Source organism: Garra rufa, chromosome 12, assembly GCF_049309525.1.
Source record: "Garra rufa chromosome 12, GarRuf1.0, whole genome shotgun sequence".
Lineage (NCBI taxonomy): Eukaryota > Metazoa > Chordata > Actinopteri > Cypriniformes > Cyprinidae > Garra > Garra rufa.
Genome location: NC_133372.1, coordinates 18,294,315 through 18,314,567, shown reverse-complemented (window position 1 = coordinate 18,314,567; position 20,253 = coordinate 18,294,315). Strand labels below are relative to the sequence as shown.

At 41.0% G+C, this 20,253-nt stretch overlaps 1 protein-coding gene and 1 non-coding gene across 2 annotated transcripts; one reads left to right on the top strand and one right to left on the bottom strand.

Moving 5' to 3' along the window:
• The first annotated feature begins 263 nt into the window (after positions 1 to 263).
• trnar-ccg (transfer RNA arginine (anticodon CCG)) lies at positions 264 to 336 on the top strand. Its single transcript has one exon. It is a non-coding gene; the product is annotated as a tRNA-Arg (tRNA).
• An 8,042-nt stretch (positions 337 to 8,378) lies between these two features.
• On the bottom strand, positions 8,379 to 12,481 carry LOC141347379 (uncharacterized). The gene is made up of 2 exons (XM_073852384.1): positions 12,032 to 12,481; positions 8,379 to 10,774 (listed from the first exon to the last, which is right to left on the bottom strand). Exon 2 carries the CDS (start codon positions 10,098 to 10,100, stop codon positions 8,787 to 8,789), a length of 1,314 nt encoding a protein of 437 aa, XP_073708485.1. The 5' UTR covers positions 10,101 to 10,774; positions 12,032 to 12,481; the 3' UTR covers positions 8,379 to 8,786.
• Positions 12,482 to 20,253: the final 7,772 nt, after the last annotated feature.

The following is a 20,253-nucleotide window of genomic DNA, read 5'->3' as shown; positions in this document are numbered from 1 at the left end:
TGTGAATAACGCGATATCCGCATTTGATCTCGTAAGTATCTGTTCCGCTTCCAGAGCTCAGAACTGTCCATTTTGATTGCACTTTTATCACTCCTCCCCTCTCCTTTTCAGGCGAGACTAGACGCATCTCAAACGAGCCTATTATCTCTGATTAGGCGCTGGTTCTTGACAAGCTCGATCTTTTAAGCTCGATCTTTTTTTTTTTAGGTTACCCGTGTACGTCAAATTTTAAAAGAGCATGTTTTTACTGTATTAAGTGTGTTGACCCAGTGGCCTAATGGATAAGGCATCAGCCTCCGGAGCTGGGGATTGTGGGTTCGAGTCCCATCTGGGTCGGCCTTGTTTGGGTGCACTTTTTGCATCGTACTTTTAAATAACATGCACACGATATAAAACTGCCAGCGGAATCTGCTGTAGAACCAACCTTTTCGCTCACATTTATGCGCTTACTATATTTTCTGTTTACTTAAGCTTCTCACTTTTGAAAGACTTTGACTGCTTTTGTTGGATTTTCATGCTCAAAGACAATACAAGCAAATAACTGTATGATAACCTACTAAATGACATAGCCTATCATTCAGGATCTGTCAGAAGTTTGTACTTAAAGTTGATTTTATGAGCATAATTTCACCCCGCATAACACATATTTTTGGAAAATTATCTATGCTGTATTTTATAGTTTTATAGAATATGTAATTTCTTATAGATTGGTGGGAGAGATGTGGGTCTGTTGTTCAATTTTTATATATAGAAGGTAATTTTATGAAACACTATGTACGATAAGGTTTTTGATTGCAGAATGTGCCCGACACCTAAAACATTTCTTATCTTGCGTTTCCCTCTAGTGGACAATATTAATATCACAGCCTTCATTTTGCTGTTAGCCCCCGAGTATCATAATGCAACGCATAAATCACGTGCGAGTCACAAATGACGCAGATGTAGCCTATCGTTAAAAAAGAACAACAACACCTGTTTAAATGTTATTATTTGCGGTGCTTTTATTGTTATATTATGTAACATTCATAAGGGTAAATGAATAATCATGTTGCTTATATACTAATATATACTAATAATTATTGAAGGCATTAACTAATCATGAGCTAATAAAGAGATATCTTTAACTATGACTGAGGTCTCATGGATTCACGCATGAATAACAGCAGCCTTAACTACATGTTAGTACATGTTTGATAGTTACTGCATTAATTAGCATTTATGGGTATATTAAATCAAACAGCCCCTTTAAGAAGGAAGTAATGGCCCTTTGAAATCAATTTAAATAATTTAATTCTATCATAATCTGAGCTTTTGACATCTGCAGCTTTTTTAAAAACATGACAGAGCGGCAAATGATTAGTTGATCCTTCTCATCAAGTGTTGAAAATACTAAATACACTAACATCCCTGCTGATAAAACCAGCTTATGCTGGTTAGGTATGTTTTGGTGCTGGGATGCTGGTTTTAGCTGGTTTATGCTGGTCCTTTGCTGGTTTATGCTGGTCCTTCTTGGAAAGTTTTTAGGATGTTATTAGTAATTGATGAATGTTCTTATAATGTTGATAGAAAACGTTCTTACAACAACGTTTTTGGAACGTCTTTGGGACGTTACTTGTACTTAGTGAACATTCTCGTAATGTTGAGAGGAAACGTTTTTACAACAACTTTCTTGGAATGTCTTTGGGACGTTACTTGTACTTAATGAACATTCTCTTAAGATTGAGAGAAAACGTTCTTGGAACGTCTTTGGGACGTTACTTGTACTTAATGAACGTTCTCATAATGTTGAGAGAAAACGTTCTTACAACAACGTTCTTGAAACGTCTATGGGCCGTTACTTGTACTTAATGAATGTTCTAGTAATGTTGAGAGAAAACGTTCTTACAACAATGTTCTTGGAACGTCTTTGGGACGTTACTTGTACTTAATGAATGTTCTCATAATGTTGAGAGAAAACGTTCTTACAACAACGTTCTTAAAACGTCTTCGGGACGTTACTTGTACTTAATGAATGTTCTCTTAAGGTTGAGAGAAAACGTTCTTACAACAACGTTCTTAAAACGTGTATAGGATGTTACTTGTACTTAAAGGAGAACTCCGGTGTGATATTGACCTAAAGTGTATTGAAGAAGATTTATACAGACAGTAACTGCAAGAAGTTAAGCGATCGCCGCCATCTTGAATGTAGTCATGATAAGTCGAGTGACGAGCAGGAAGGAACTTATCAGGTTTTCAACTTATCAGGTTGTAGTTTCCTTCCTGCTCGTCACTCAACTTATCGTGACTACATTCAAGATGGCGGCGATCGCTTAACTTCTTGCAGTTACTGTCTGTACAAATCTTCTCGTAAATAAACTACCGGTGCTTTTTATGAGTTCTCAATGTCTCGTTTTAAATGTCAGGGCCCTTGGAAGTCTACCAATGAAGTGTGGAGCTACTTTGTGCCTTGTAAATGGCATAAAACAGTGATTTATTTTTACATGACTACTTCGATGCCCCATTGACTCTCATTGACAACCTGTTGTGAGCATCGGCTAACTGACCCCAGATTTCGGACAGCAGTGGACAAGACGAGATGAGATATGCAAGGTACGTTCACACTCGGTATCATGATTCAATACACTTTAGGTCAATATCACACCGGAGTTGTCCTTTAATGAATGTTCTAGTAATGTTGAGAGAAAACGTTCTTACAACAACGTTCTTGGAACGTCTTTGGGACGTTACTTGTACTTAATGTTGAGAGAAATCGTTCTTACAACAACGTTCTTGGAACATCTTTGGGACGTTACTTGTACTTAATGAATGTTCTCATAATGTTGAGAGAAAACATTTTTAGCAGAACATTCTTAGAATGTTCCTGTAATATTACTAATATAGGCTTTTACTAATATTACTAATATTGTAAAATATATTTAATAATTATATATAGTAAATGTCATAGCCTGTGACATTCACTATACATAATTATTAATTGTGCTCATTATAAACAACAGTCTTGCTTGTGATTTTGATCAGTTATTCTATGATACAAAAAAATAAGATCTTTTTCATTTATTTAAAATTCAGGTGACATTTTATCACAATCTCCATTTATTTTTTTAACAGTAACTGAAACCACACTGAAATAAGTTATTAATTAACTTATTATTAACTGCATAAAAAAATTTAACTGCAGTTTAAACGTGTACATGCACATAACATAACATAACATAACATAAATGAAAGTCTTGATTTTATATTAATTTAAAGAATATAATATTAAAATGACCACTAATTACAATAATACAAATTTTACAGAAATCATAATCATCACTGTCCTGTTATATTACTGTGCAATGCCGCGAGAAAGTTTCCGCATTTGATCAAAAGTCCCTTTAAGACAAGGCATTTCACTCGACACCCTTTGGGCATGCAAGCGCAGCTCCTATCTCTTTGAATGAGGAAACATCAAATTCTGCAAAACTGTTCATTAAGCTTTCGATTAAATTTCATATTCAAAAACACATGAAATCTGACAACAACAGTCTTATAAGATGTATTGCTTATGTTCAAATACATTTAAAAAAGCTTTTTAATACACATGCGCAGTCATGAGGACGAGTTCTTACGCTAGGGAAAATCCTTTTCTGCGAGATATTGAAGCCAAAAATTATCCTTAATTTTGAAATAATGTAAAGCGCGTTGCAGCAGCATACAGACATAGGCGAAACAGCTTGCGTGCCTATTGGCTGCTCTGCGGCAGCTGCAGCAGCCTATAGAGCGAGGCCTGGCGCGACGCCAGATCCAATGGGGGCATTTCGCAACCCTTTGCATCGCTTCCCGCCTAAAAGGGCGTGGTCTAGGCCTGCTGCGCTTTCCGGCGCCTATATCCTTTAAATCTGAAGTGTATGTCGCCGCTGCGATACTCACTTGTCATTAAAAGAGCAAAGCGTCTTTCTAAAGATGCCTTCTTGCGGCTCGTGCAGAGCCACACTCAGCGACGGGGACCGCCATGTTGTCTGCGTTTCCTGCCTGGGTGAGGAGCACGCGGTGATTGCGCTCGCTGAGGGCGGCTGCCCTCATTGTGAACCGTTGCCAATAGCGACTCTGAGGACTCGCTTGGCATTCTTCACCGAATCTGCTCCCCCACCCGCCGCGGTGTCGCGCCGTAAGAAGCGCCGTGCCCAGCGGGCTCCGGAACCCCCTCCCAGCCCACAAAGCTCGCCGGCTTCCCCAATCTCGTCAGCTCCCGTTTCGGACGTTAAATGGCCGCTGTCTGAGCAAAGGAGTCATAGAGCCCCTTTCTCAAGCTCAAAGCGAAGGAGGGCTGTACAGCAGATATTTCCTGGTACCGAAAAAAGACGGTGGTCTCAGACCCATATTAGATCTAAGGCAACTGAACAAAGCGCTGGTGAAGCGTCGGTTCAGGATGCTCACGACCAGAAAAATCCTCGCGCAAGTTCGCCAAGGAGACTGGTTCGTGTAAGTTGATCTGAAAGACGCGTATTTTCAAATACAGATAGCGTCACGTCACAGGCGGTTTTTGAGATTCGCCTTCCAGGGCCAGGCATATCAGTACACAGTCCTGCCGTTCGGTTTGTCCCAGGCACCCCGTACATTTACGAAGTGCATGGACGCAGCGCTCGTTCCTCTCAGACTGAAAGGCGTGCGCATACTGAACTATTTGGACGATTGGCTGATTCTAGCGCAATCTCGCTCAGTGCTTGTGGAACACACGGCCATGTTACTCGATCACCTCGAGAATTTGGGTCTCAGAGTCAATTGGGCGAAGAGCTCTGTGTCTCCCAGTCAAAAGACTTCCTTCCTGGGCACAGAATTAGACTCGTTGTCAATGATAGCGCGGCTATCACCACAGCGCGCAGCAGACATTCTGCGCACAGCGGGCTCGTTCCGCTGCGGCGCATCTGTCCCGCTCAAAAAATTTCAGAAAATGCTGGGTCTCAAGGCCTGAGCATCATCAGTTCTCCAGCTGGGTCTGCTCTGCATGCACCCACTGCAGTTCTGGCTGAAAGTGTGCGTCCCGCGTCAAGCATGGGCGTCTGGTCGGCTTCGTCTCACGGTCAATCAGAAATGTGTCACAGCCCTGAAACCGTGGAAAATAGTCGACTGGTTCCAGTCAGATGTAAGCCTGGGGACTTCCTCGAGAATAAAAGTGGTGTCTACGGACGCGTCCACCTCGGGATGGGGGGCTCTGCTCGAGGGCAGACCGTCTTTTGGCCAGTGGTCAGAACGGGAAAAGCTCCTGCATATCAACTGCCTCGAAATGCTGGCAGTACAGAACACGCTGACGCGCTTCTGTCCCCAAATAAAAGGAAACCATGTACTAGTCCGCTCGGACAACATGTCAGTGGTTTCCTACATAAATCGCCAGGGCGGTCTCAGGTCCAAAAACCTATACAGACTTGCAGAATGCCTCCTGGTATGGGCTCAGCGCAACCTGCGCTCGCTGAAAGCAGCGCATGTGCCGGGGCTTCTAAACATAGGGCCAGACAGACTGTCCAGGAACAACATTCCAGCAGGCGAATGGTCTCTACACCCACAGACAGTACAACTGCTGTGGAAGAAATTCGGCAGAGCGGAAGTAGACCTGTTCGCGTCTCTGAACAACGCTCACTGTCTGGAATTTTTCTCAAAAAGCAGAGACGCGCTGGCCCACGAATGGCCCCGCCGTCATCTCTATGCGCTTCCCCCCGTCTCTCTCCTTTCTCAGGTGATAGAGAGGGTCAGGGAAAAAGGATGTTCAATACTGCTGGTAGCGCCGTTTTGGGAAAACCAGCCCTGGTTCCCAGCGCTAATGCACCTGACGAGCACTGCCCCGTGGCCGATACCAGTGAGGAGAGACCTTCTCTCTCAGGCCAGCGGCTCGATTTGGCATCCTCACCCAGAGCTGTGGTCCCTTCATGTCTGGGCCACCAGCGAATATATGATGAACTCCCTAAAGGAGTATTAAACACGATCACGCAGGCTAGAGCCCCTTCTACGAGACTGCTCTATTCCTCAAAATGGTCATTGTTTTCGGGTTGGTGCGCAGCCCGCGGCTCAGTGTGTACGTTAACTTAGCGCCTGAAGTGATGCTGCACTATGTGGAAGAGTGCGGCGTTGCCCCTCCCTCTTCCCCGGGAATCCCTGTGAGTTCTATAGGTGATTATGAACTATATGAACCCCGGGCTTTCGCTCTTGGGTCTTTGGTGTCAGATCTCAGCATGCACGGCGTTTTACACTGGGTCCCCTAGCGTAAGATACTTACGCAGTACGAGAGACCTCTCGTAAGAGAACGTACTCTGTTACTAACGTAACCTCGGTTCTCTCTAGAGAGGGAACGAGTACTGCGTATCTTGCCGTGCATGCGCACGCTCTGGTTGCTTCGATGATGAAAAACCAGATAATAGCTGCCCGCGAGCGTAGGCCTAGACCACGCCCTTTTAGGCGGGAAGCGACGCAAAGGGCGCGAAATGCCCCCATTGGATCTGGCGTCGCGCCAGGCCTCGCTCTATAGGCTGCTGCAGTTGCCGCAGAGCAGCCAATAGGCGCGCAAGCTGTTTTGCCTATGTCTGTATGCTGCTGCAACGCGCTTTACATTATTTCAAAATTAAGGATAATTTTTGGCTTCAATATCTCGCAGAAAAGGATTTTCCCTAGCGTAAGATACTTACGCAGTACTCGTTCCCTCTCTAGAGAGAACCGAGGTTACGTTAGTAACCGAGTACATTTTCCAACACTGTTTCTATAGGAACCGGAGCTTCTAACGGCCGCTGCAGTGACTTGATGAGTTTACTAATCAACGACTCGCTCTTTCATTTGGAAGCGGGACTTATTCGCCTTTACAGACACACGTGATGTGCACAAAACAAGTCTTTAACTGGTCGCCATTTTGTGAGGGTCATTTATTCGCGGTTCAATCAGTTATGGGGTGATTCTTGAATGATGTCTGTGTCTGTGCAACATAGTCGATTTATTGTGCGTATTTAAATTGTGATGAAAGTCAGCATTTGATCGTCGTCATTCGCGGACGCACAAAACAACTTTGAACACACACATCACAAGAAACGGTAAGTGACAGTGATTTATTTTCGTATTTAATGTTAAGTGTTAGCTTTGTTTAATTACCATTATATAAAATAGCATATTTAGTCACCATATAATGTATATCTCACCGATTATTTTAGCTATAGTATTTACAGTAAATTGGTGTAATACTGAGTGATTGTTTTGAGTGATTCTTGAAGGACCAGCACCACATCCTCTTGTAGCACTCTTTCAAGTTTATCCTCCAGAATCTGGCAGGAAGTTTTGGGACAGTTTTAGTCCATCTCCTATCCTGAAATGTCTGTCTTGCAGAGAGGGACCAAAATAAACTCTTAAAACTTACTGCCAGATTCTGGAAAATATATTTTTGAAAGAGTGCTACAAGAGGATGTGGTGCTGGTCCTTCAAGAGTCACTCTCAACTCATCTGTCTATAAAGCCTAGAAAAAAACCATCTCTATGTATTTGACAATACTTCAGAATGTTATTCTTATTAATTGAGGGTCATTTTTTAGGATTTTTTGCCCAAGCAAAGTCTCTGAGAACCTGACACATTGCACTTCTGGAGACTCAAGGTAGGTTGCAGTTCTGGAAAACGGTGGCGCTGGAGACTAAATGGTTCCTGATGGTTTCATATCTGATTCTTAACATTAATTCTTACTTTTTTTGCAATTAACATGCATCTTTTCTCCTCCACCTGTTTTTTCTGACAATGCAGATGCAACAAGCGTTTTTCTGTCCGGTGGTCATGCCTTAACTTTGCAAATTCCAGTATTGCATTAGTATTGAATCCTTCTCATGGGCATTTAATATTTTTTGACTTTTCAGTCTGAGGTAAATCTCTTTTTTGGCTCATTTTATCTGTAAAAGAAAATGTGCCTAATAATTCTGCACACCTGAAAATAAGGAGTTTTTCACTTCCAGCCTTCATGGACAATTATATATCAATTATAAATAATTAAATACAAAATGAATAGTAGTTATTAAGATTGATGTGGTTTGGAATTATTCAAATGTGCTTGGGAAAAAAATATGACAAGAATATCAACTTGCCTAATAATTCTGCACTCCCTGTAATGTTACAAAAACTTTTTATTTCAAGTAAATGCAAATCTTTAGATCCGGTGGTCATGCCTTAACTTTCTAAAGATTAAGGGATCTTAATCTCCTTTAAAGATTAAGATCCCTTAATCTTTAGATCTTACTATTCATCAAAGAATCCTGAAAAATACTCTACTGCTTAAATATTGATAATAAATGTTTCTTGTACAGCATATTAGAACGATTTCTAAAAGATCATGTGTGTAACCGCAGGACTCGACGACAGCGTTGATAAATCCAAATGCGAGCTTTATTTCAGATCGTTGTCAAAACAGGCAGGGTCAAATACCAGCAAATAGTAACATCCAGGGCAAGACAAAAGCGTAATCAAGAAATACAGGCGTGGGTCAAAATCCAAGAGGGCAGTCCAAAGTAACAAAATAACAAAACAGTGAAACAAGGTAAAACTATGGCTAAGAAACAAAACTGTGGCAATGAAACAAAACAGAACAATGGCAATGGAAATGGCATGAAAACAAGGATAAACGCTTGGTAGAGTCCGCTACAGCAAAACAATACTTTGCGGGGCCTGTTTGGTGTAGGCCTCCTTAAATGGCCACCTAACAGGAAGTTACCCATGAAGCAGCAGAGGGAGCAAGAACAGTCAGTGCATGGGTGAGGGCTCCCTCTGCCGGTGTGGCGTTACAGAATCCCCCCCTAGGAGCGACTCCTGGTGCTCAAAACAACAACAGTCCAGGAGGGCGGGGGAACAGAGGCAAAACAGGTGGTGGGACGGTGGGCCAGGTCCATGCAGGGGAACAGGTTCAGAGTTAGGGCCTGGACCTTGGAGCAGAGGCAGACAGTGGAGCACTGGAGGACCTGGGCCGTGGAGCAGTGGCAGACAGTGGAGCACTGGAGGACCTGGGCCGTGGAGCAGTGGCAGACAGTGGAGCAATGGAGGTCCTGGGCCGTGGAGCAATAGCAGACAGTGAGGCAATGGAGGACCTGGGCTGTGGAACAGTGGCAGACAGTGGAAACTTGGAGGACCTGGGCCGTGAAGCAGTGGCAGACAGTGGAAACTTGGAGGACCTGGGCCATGGAGCTATAGCAGACCTGGATCATGAAGCGGAGGTGGGCCTGGACCGTGAAGCAATGGCAGACTGTGGAGCAGTGGAAGCCTAGGCGGTGCAGGCAAAGCAGGAAGCCATGGCGGAGCAGGCAGAGCAGGAAGTCTTGGCTTTGCAGGCAGAGCAGGAAGCCATGGCGGAGCAGGCAGAGCACGGAGCCTTGGCGGAGCAGGTAGAGCAGGGAGCCATGGACAGACGAGGCCTCTGGAATGCAGTGTGCAGCCCACACACTTAAAATGGCGATGGCCATCACAGGCAGTGCAGTGGTTAATGGGATGCCCATCGGGCTGGAAGGTGTGAGGCTTGGGAGCGTCAGTTTTGCGTGGCTTGCTTGGCTTGGGAGTGTCGGCTCTGCGTGGCTTGCTTGGCTTGGGAGCGTCGACTCTGCGTGGCTTGCTTGGCTTGGGAGCGGCGGCTCTATTGGTGTGCCTGCAGCCCACACTGACATTAGAGGAGGGTCCATTACACTTGCAATCAAGACATGGCATGGCTCTGGCAAGTCAAATGAGACATGGCGGGGCTCTGGCAGGTCAGACGAGACATGGCGTGGCTCTGGCAGGTCAGACGAGACATAACTTGGCTCTGGCCGCTCGGGCGAGACGTGACTTGGCTCTGGCGAGATATGACTTGGCTCTGGCAGCTCGGGCGAGACGTGACTTGGCTCTGGATGCTCGGGCGAGACGTGACTTGGCTCTGGATGCTCGGGCGAGATGTGACTTGGCTCTGGAATAACAACAGGAACTTGGCTTGGCTCATGAAGATCTGCTGTAACTTGGCTTGGCTCATGAAGATCAACTGTGACTTGGCTTGGCTCAGGGACAACAGCAGCAACTTGACTTGGCTCATGAAGATCTGCTGCAACTTGGCTTGGCTCATGGAGGACAACTGTATCTTGGCTTGACATATGGAGAACAACAGCTGTATCTTGGCTTGACACATGGAGAACAACAGCTGTATCTTGGCTTGATTCATGAAGAACAGCTGTATCTTGGCTTGATTCATGAAGAAAGTGTAGCCCTGACTTGACTTGACACCGGAGGATCAGGCATCACTTGACTTGATGTCGGAGGAACGGTTGTGACTTGACTTGGCTTTGAAGGGATGGCTGTGACTTGACTTGGCTTTGGGGGAACAGCTGTGACTTGACTTGGCTTTGAGGGAACAGCTGTGACTTGACTTGGCTTTGAGGGAACAGCTGTGACTTGACTTGGCTTTAAAGGAACAGCTGTGACTTGACTTGGCTTTGGGGAAACAGCTGTGACTTGACTTGGCTTTGGGGAAACAGCTGTGACTTGACTTGGCTTTGAAGGAACCACTGTGGTTTGGCTTGACTTAGCTGGAACAGCTGCGACGTGGCTTGACTTTGCTGGAGCAGCTGCGGCTTTACCTGTCACATGAACCTCAGCTGCGGCCATCTTGTGATCGGACTCTGGGATGGCGGCCCTCTTGCAAACAGGCTCTGGGACAGCAGGTATGGCTTGAGCAGGCCCTGGAGCGGCAGGCATGGCGTGAGCAGGCCCTAGAGCGGCAGGCATGGCGTGAGCAGGCCCTGGCGTGGCAGGCATGGTGTGAGCAGGCCTTGGAACAGAAGACATGACGTGAGAAGGCTTTGGCTTGGTAGACATGACTTGAGCAGACTGTGGCTTGGCAGACGTGATCAGGCTTTGAAGCAGCAGGCATGACATGAACAATACCAGACATGACAGTGGGGACATGAAAATGTTCGGTAACACTTTCTATGAAGCCCGTATTTATAATACATTATAAGGGTATTCTTAAGGCATTATAATGAATGCATAATGCATTATAAAAAACCTTATAATATGTTATATCATCTCATGAGTATTCATAAGAACAGTTTTAATGTATTATAATTTGTACTTTTTTGTGGTTATAGCTTTTAAGAGAATGATTAAATCCTCATAGTTATAACATATTATAAGTCTCATATCTTGCCATGTTTCTCATGTCACTTTACTTAAAGCATACAAAGACCACTTATAAGTAATTATAATAATATTTCCGAAAGAACCCTAAGATCAGGTATCAGTTTAGATAAATGTGTAATATGAACAGTTTGATGATTTTGATGGTACCCTTCAGACAGCTTTTGATAAGTAACTCTGCAACTGCATGTCAGCTAGCAGTAATTATTATTATGCTGAATATATGCTAACACTAAATTTCGATGTTTCCCCAAAAGACAAACTATTATGTTATATTATAAGTAACTTTGCAAGTACATGAACATTCTACCTAGACCAACCATAACCTAAGCCTACTAATACTCTAAGGAGTGTTAGTTGGCATGTAGTTAGAAAGTTTAAGCTTATAGTCAATAGACTTAGGGGACCATCAAAATAAAACATAATATAATGTAAAAAATAAATGTAATATGATATAGTCCATTATAAATTAAGAAGATTTAATATGCCGTTCATTGTGTGTTATAAATGATCATAATCTTAAAAGTTATAACCTCAAATACTCAAGTATTATAATGTATTATAATTGTTGTTATGATTATTCATGAGATGGTATAACATATTATAAGGTTTCTTATAATGCATTATGCATTTATTATAATGCCTTAGAAATACCGTTATAATGTGTTATAAATAGGGGCTTCATAGAAAGTGTTACCAAATGTTCTTGTGGTGTGGGTACTGTTGGATTGTGGGGCTCCTCATCCGCAATCCCAACAGTAAAAGGTGACCCAGCCAGCAACAATGCAAAGTCAATATATTGCTCTAACGTCCAGGTAGAATCGGGAAACGGCATGAGTGAATAAATGGGTTCAGAAAGTCCTCCTCTGAAAAATATCATGAGACATACCTCATCAATAGTAGTATGATGTGCCAGTTCCAGAAAGTTCCCCACATAGTGCTCAATAGAATAATTTCCTTGGCGAAGACGGATTAGCTTGGTTTCTGTGCTCATGTTGGCTTGGTGTTTAGAAGCTGCTGTGTCTATGGTGATCTGTGTGGGAAAGCCGCTGGATCTGTGGTAGGCGAAGTATTCTGTAACCGCAGGACTCGACGACAGTGTTAATAGATCCAAATGCGAGCTTTATTACAGATCATTGTCAAAACAGGCAGGGTCAAATACCAGCAAACAGTAACATCCAGGGCAAGACAAAAGCGTTATCAAGAAATACAGGCGTGGGTCAAAATCCAAGAGGGCAGTCCAAAGTAACAAGATAACAAAACAGTGAAACAAGGTAAAACTATGGCTATGAAACAAAACTGTGGCAATGAAACAAAATTGCATGAAAACAAGGATAAATGCTTGGTAGAGTCTGCTACAGCAAAACAATACTTTGCGGGGCCTGTTTGGTCTAGGCCTCCTCACCCATGAAGCAGCAGAGGGAGCAAGAACAGTCAGTGCATGGGTGAGGGATCCCTCTGCTGGTGTGGCGTTACAATGTGACACTGATGACTGGAGTAATGATGCTGAGAATTTAGTTTTGATCACAGGAATAAATTACATTTTAAAATATTTTCATATTTTAAAAATATTTACATTTTAAAGTATTTTGGATCAAATAAATGTAGGCTTAATGAGCAGAAGGAAATTATTTAATAAAAATCTTTGAAAAAAACTTACTGTTCAAAAACTTTTGACTGGTAGTCTATTTTTTTCAGATACTGAAAAAAACATACACAAATGTCAGGGTATGTTAAAACTTCTCAAAATCCCTGGACACCAGGTTAAAGACTCAAAGTTGTTTGTACAATAGCATGCATATTTTGCGCTGCACTTGCAAGAGAAACTTTTTTGACTAAAACCACTTAATCTCTTACTTTGGTTGTTAACTATAGTTCTGTGAAAACAGGTTTATAAATGTGTCTCATTACAAGAGATGTGAACATTTGTGCAACCTGCAACAGAAACCATGTCGGTGGTGAAGGGGTATAAAAGCAGTCTCCTTAAATCCTTTATGCAGGAAATACCTTATATGAAATGCATTTATCATTTTAAGCCAAAATGTTTCTTCAAATTCTGATAAAAACAACAGCCTTGTGCATATAGCATGGTTGTGCTTCGGGTGATCCTTGAAAGAGTCCCAGCTCTGGGTCCTTTCTGATGCTGTCCCCTCCTCTCTCTCCCACTTGTGTGCTTTCTGTACTGTCCGGCATAAACAAAAACACCAAAAATAAAATTTCATAAAATACAAACCTTGATACTGTTGAATATTTTTAACTGAAAACACTCAATACAAAACAAGTCTTGTACAATACAGTGTTGTGCAAGTTACTTCCAAAACGTAATACATTATATATTACTAGTTACTGTCTTTTAATAGTAATTAGTTACATTACAATATTACTGTCTCTAAATTGTAATGCGTTACACTACTTTTAAGTTACTGTTGAGTTACTTTCATCAAAATATCCACAGATTATAAAATGCCAAAAAAAAGTTTATAGCTGCTCTTTATACATTAAATTTAGGATAGCTAGCATAAAATTATAAAAACATATTTAGGTAGGCCTACCGGTATGTCTATTAATGTTACGTTGTAGTTTAGGTTAAACACAGATCAGCACAAAACTCATTAATACTTTCATAAATTACACCGGTAAATAAAGTGAAGTGTTATAATGTACAATCGTTAAACACAATGAATAGCCTATAGGCTATTTTAAATGGTTTTCAGAACAACCAAGAATGAAGAATACAAGGTGCTAAACAAGCCAAAACGAATGAGGGTAAAAGCGAAACTAAAAACAAACGCTGTTGTTCTCGTGCAGCCTACCTCTCTCATTCTGCATCAATCCAATTAAATGTGTCCATATTCGTGATGTATTTGAATGCTAAACTATTATGTAAACCAGGATTTGTACTTAACGCGCTTATAAAACATGTTTGGCTCGAGCTCAGGCTGACGGCACGGATACTATGCAGTACGCACTATTTCATTTGACCAGTGACTGTATTTTATTCTTATAATTAACAGACTGCAACTTTTGCAACGCTGTGTGTGCGTGAGGCGCCGGGGCAATCGAATAGCGGAATAACTCCGTCATTTTTGGTCATACAGATCATTTATAACTGCAGTGTGTTTACTTTTATTTCTGTCATCTTGGTTTCCTTTCCGTGAACTTTCGTAGAGCGCCACTCCACACAAAAGTGAACCAAACTCAGCAGCATATGTCACTCAGTCTTTTCGTTTTGAAAATCAGATATATTTCGCGTAGGCCTATTCATCCATTTTATATGCGGACTATGATTTAATAAAAACAGATTTAGTCATTTTTAGCTTATTTTTTGTTGCTTATGCGCTCGTCCGTCGTTTTTCTCTTCTCCGACTCCGCAGCTCTCATCATTAGTTTAGTGTTACTGGCACCAGTCTAGATGTTTCTAGGAGTTACTCGTGCTGTTTCTCCATAACGGGAGTGCGTCCATCTCATAAATGTAGAATCCGTCTCTGCAGTCATCTCAGCCATCGAATTCCAGCAACAGGAAGACAAAATATTTTACTTGTGGACTTTTTTAATTCACAAATTAATGTTGAGTTAAAATATGTTGATGTAACTTGCGTTACTGAGATTGTAACGAGTAATTATTACCCAAATTGTATTAGTAATGCGTTATATTACCGCGTTACAGCAAAAAGTAATAAACTACTGTAACATATTACTTTTGTAATGCGTTACTCCCAACACTGGTACAATATTTTTACTTCACAGTCCAATAACAGTGGAGTTGGAAACAAAGTGCACAACACTTCATTAAACACATTTTTACTTATTCAGATTAAAGTTATAATATTAACCAATTATTCCCAGTCTTTCAGAGCCCAGAATCCTAAATATACACTGTATATAGTGAAACAAGTAAAATCATATTAAGTACATTTGTATTAAATTAAATAAACCTATAACAAAAGATCAATGAATCTCTACCAGAACTGACAGTGCAAAGTAGCAGATGAACAATTCCTTACCAAACTGCCAATAAACTGGATCCATAATGGCTCTACAAGGGGAAAGAATAAATGGTTTTGTAGCGTCTGCCTAATATCAGTGATAACAGTTAGGCCGTATGCCTTAGAGACCCTGTTAGCCTTTTGACATTTGCATATAAATTAAAGAGATAGCTTGTCCCTCTACATTTATATGGGTGTTAAATGGCCCATGGTTCCCTCCTCACTACCACATAGATGCTAAACAGATCAACTTTTCTCTCCCCATTGGACTTCAAAGGGATTCCAACGAGGAGACCATCACCCACTCGGTGCCAGGCACGAGACGCCTGGCCACAGACTACCTTACAATACACAAACACACATACACAAAGACTTTTTCCTTATTTAGCCTATAATTAATCGGTCACAAATGTATCTGGTATATGCATGTGTTGTTTGTATGTTTCCCTATCATATTTGCCTAGTTACCTAGTTATCTGTATTAGTTAACCCTTTGAATGCTTATATTATAGTATGAAAGTATCTTTGGTTTATCTAGATGCTTCGTTCTTGGTATCAAAATGATCTGCTCTTCATTTTCTAAACAATTATGTATGCTATGTGATTAGAAGATGCATCATATTGTTTACACTGTATTTTGGGTAAAACTGAAACAATTTCACAGACCAGCCATAAACATGCAAATGGGCCATAAAGTGGAGACTAAGAAATTTGTCCCGCTCAAAAATCCAAGCTTTGGATTGGCCGGTCCATTCAAACGTGGGTGTGACAGGGAAACTTTGAAAAGATTGGGGCTCAAGCAGATCCTCTCTCTTCTGAAGGGCTCTCTTGCCTTTTAAGCTTTTTTCTTCCTGAACCTTCTGGACCTTCTGGATCACTGAGTCTAACTTTCGGTAGTTTTATCTTCAAATAACTTTGTAGACTTGTTGTGGATTTTCCTATCTTCAGAAGAACTACAGAAACTTCCAGCTCACTCTCCTAAAGGAATCCATCCAGAAACTCCATTGTTTACCGCATCAGGACTCTTGTTCAGCAACAAAGCCAATGCAAGTATCTATTTACAGCTATTTTAGATGCGTTGAAGTTGAGCCCCTTTTTAAGGTGAATTGATTCTTTGATGATTCTCATTAGGTTGTGGTTATTTGATACTAAATACTACCATTCTTCTTCTTATTCTTCTCTCTCTCTTTCCTTACTTACTTTCTTTATGCATATATGTGTTTAATTAGTTTAGTCGTTTGGGTAACACTTTATTTCGATGGTCCATCTGTTGACACTCTACTAGTTATCAGAATTCATTTAGTTGCATGTCAACAGTGCATCAGTTGACATTCAACAACATTGTTTCAACAGACAAGCAACATACATTCAACTAACTGCCTGTAGATTATAAGGTGCTTTTTAATTTCTAATCTATAGATTTTACAAAAAGTGCATGTTGACTGTCAGTATGTCTTTTTCAACATGTTATTAACTAATAGTCAGCTAACTTTTTGTAGATTGTGTTACCATCCTCTAAATTGTTTACCAATTTATTAAAATTAATCTGTCAGTTGATAGTCTACAGTCATGTCAACATATGATCAACAGCATATTATATCATCCTTACTTAAGAGCCTCAAATGCATCAAATGAATAATTACTTAACCATCTCATTTTTATCAAAATCACTAGTTCGTTATCTGTTGATAGTTAACTAAATATTAGTTGTGCATCTGTTGTGTGTCAACTAATCTAAAGTTTACATTCAGCAGACTATTAGTAGGCATTCTCAACTAAGCATTTATAGATATATTTTAGGACTATCCAATTAAAGTGAAAAACAGTTGATAACAGTAGAAAGTCTATAAGCTATCAACAGAACACATACAAGCATGCATTAATTGTATGCAATATATTTGCAGTTTAAAATGAAAGTCAATACCAGACAATGAAAATACAATAGAACAAACACTACAGGCAGGATATTGGAGAAAGTTGTTTTATTAACAATATATTTACACAAACCCACTGTTTGCTAGTGTATCCGATCTGAGCAGTCTGATTATGTGTTTGACATCAATTAACAAATATTTATATGTAAAACCAACGTGATCTCATGATAATTCGTATTTAATTTACGTAAAATGTGGTTCTACAAAATGTACATTTACTTACGTTTTTCCAGACACTAAAACGTACAACACTGACGTATTTACAGCATCTAAATGCACAAATACATACGTATTTTTTAGCATTTTAACGTACAATACTAACATATTGACGACACCTAAAAACAAATCCTTGTGGATACTGAAATCGCAGCACTGATTTAATTATTATTGCCGTTTTTAGTTGTCATACAAATTGCCTTTTGTATTCAACTGCATTATTAAATAATTTAATATTTTACTTAATGTAGTTTGTTATAGAAATGGAGACGTTTGTATGCCGGAGAACAACATGTTTATTAGCTCGCATCAGGAGCTCATATCCCATAAAACAACATTTATAACTGAATCGAGAAAACGTATAACCACAATGGGGGCATACCAGGACCGGAAAGACCATATATGTACATAGCCTTCTTAAACACAGTCTGAATGCATTTTAACTATATTGGACATCATTTATCTACATCCCCTTTCCTTAGTTTGTATTTCCTTAGTTAACTCTGCAACTTCAAAACATCTTTAAAACATCTAGAAATTGCAAAACTTAAATTGTAACTGAAAATGACAACTAAATATCAGAATTACTCTTTGCAATAACGTTCTTTACGTTAGATTCTCGACAACATATGTAGTTATTAAACAGAGTACTTAGGATTGGGCTTGGAAACCCGACCATATCTAGTACGGTATGGCAACTTTTGATCTGTTGGCTCAGCTGGAATGTTCTCTTCAGCATGCACAGCCTCTTTAGACACATTGTTGCTGTCTGGCATAGATTTGAGTTGTGACAACAAGTCTTCCAGATCGGCTTGTGTACAGTGTGGGACAGGTTCTTTTACAGGGAGTAGATGGCGACGATTTCTCCTGTACTCTTTACCGTCGGACTCCACAATATACGATCTGGGCTTGGTGAGAGTTGTCCTAACAACTCCAATCTTGTCGTGTCCTTTTGTTGTTTGCATCCTCACTACTTGGGATTCATGTAGTGGAGATAGTGGCTTGCTCCTTTTATCATAGAACATCTTCTGCATTTGCCTCTTTTTGGAAAGCTGTTCTTTGACTTTCACAGTGTCCTTTGACCTTGGCTTCAGCATCTGCTTGCTGATTGGCATGTTGGTACGTGTTACCCTGGACATCAATCTCTGTGCCGGTGAACCCAGTATCTTATCCCGAGGAATGTTGCGGATGTTCAACAAATTCAAATACAAATCTGTCCCATCCCTCTTAGTGGTTTCGAGCAGGCGCTTTACACTACGAACAGCTCTTTCAGCGAGACCGTTCGCCTGTGGAAATTCAGGACTACTAGTGATGTGACAAAAGTCCCATGAACTTGTAAAGTCTCTGAAAATCTGGCTCGTGAACTGGGTGCCGTTATCGGTGATAAGCTTTAGAGGAATGCCGTGCACAGAGAAGTGCCTCTTCAGTTTGTTGATGACGTTTTGTGAAGTCAAGTTTCTAAGTGGATTTATTTCAAACCACCCAGAGTATGAATCTACCAGCACTAGGTACTGTTGGCTGTTCCAGTCAAATATGTCAGTGGCAACGACAGACCAAGGCAGTTCTGGGATCTCATGTAGGTGCAATGGCTCCTTTTGTTGATGTGGTTTCAAAGCATTGCATATGCTGCAGGACTGCACAAAGTTGTCAATGTCCTGTGTCATAGTCAACCAGAAGACGGCATCGCGTGCTCTGCGTTTGGTCGCTTCGGCTCCTGCATGACCTTTGTGCAGGATCTGTAGATATTCACTCTGTAGGCTGTGAGGAATTACAACTCTTGTTCCCTTTGTGATGATTCCATCCTCAATACTGAGCTCATCCCTGAAAGGAAAGAAGGGTTTTAGTTGCACAGGAACACTCTGAATCTTCTTTGGCCAGCCGTGCTTGATGGTGTTGCACAGAACTTGCAGAGAGCTGTCTTTTTCAGTGTGTTCTCTGAGCTCTTGCAGCCGGTTGACTGAAATCATTTGGACAGCCATCACCTCGAAATCCTCCTCGTCTTTGAGATCTGTCACCTTTCTGGGAGCACGTGACAGTGTGTCAGCCAGATAGAGCTGCTTTCCTTTTTTGTATGTAAGAGTCAGATTGAACTTGTGCAGCTTCAGTATCATTCGCTGGAGTCGTGTTGGAGCTGTATGTAGGGGTTTGTTCAGAATCGTGACAAGGGGCTGATGGTCTGTTTCCACCAAGACCGGTTTCCCATAGATGTAGTCATAGAACTTCTGACAGGCGAAGACCACTGCCAATAGCTCTTTCTCGATTTGAGCATACCTCATTTCCGTTTCAGTGAGAGTGCGTGAGGCATAGCTAATAGGCTGATCATTCTGTAGACATGCTGCGCCTAATCCATATTGAGAAGCATCACATGTGATGGTCACAGGTTTGCCTACATACTTTACTTTACTTTATTGTTCAGCCTTGGCTGAAAATTGGTCTTTGGTCTCGCTTACACAGACAAAACAATTCACATTTCAATACAATACACAAACACATCAAAATAAATAACTAATACATTCATCCCTCCTAAAAACACTGTAGTCTTACCCTTTGTTCAAAAGACTTATTGCATATGGGGCAAAGGTGTGTCTGTATATTACTTTAATTGCTTTCAATGTCCTATAACGGCGCCCAGATGGTAACAATTCAAAGGCATAGTTCAGAGGGTGTGTTGTATCTCTGCTTATAGCCAAAGCTTTCCTCCTAACTGCCATATCATACAGCTGATCAATCGATTTTTGCTTAACTTCTATAATTTTGCTTGCCATCCTTATAATCCTATTTAATTTTACTTTATTTACTGATGTTATTCGCCCAAACCAAGCCGTTATATTATACCCTAAAACACTTTCAATTAAACTAATATAAATTCTTTGTAAGGAAAATTCTCTCAGTTTCCGTAGCAAATATAGCCTCTGATTTGCTTTCTTGCAGATAAAATCCACATTACCAGAAAAATTTAATTTACAATCAATCAT

Coding starts and splice junctions, on each gene's coding strand:
- LOC141347379 (XM_073852384.1), bottom strand. CDS start 10,100: ATGTCAAGCCAAGATACAGTTGTCCTCCATGAGCCAAGCCAAGTTGCA.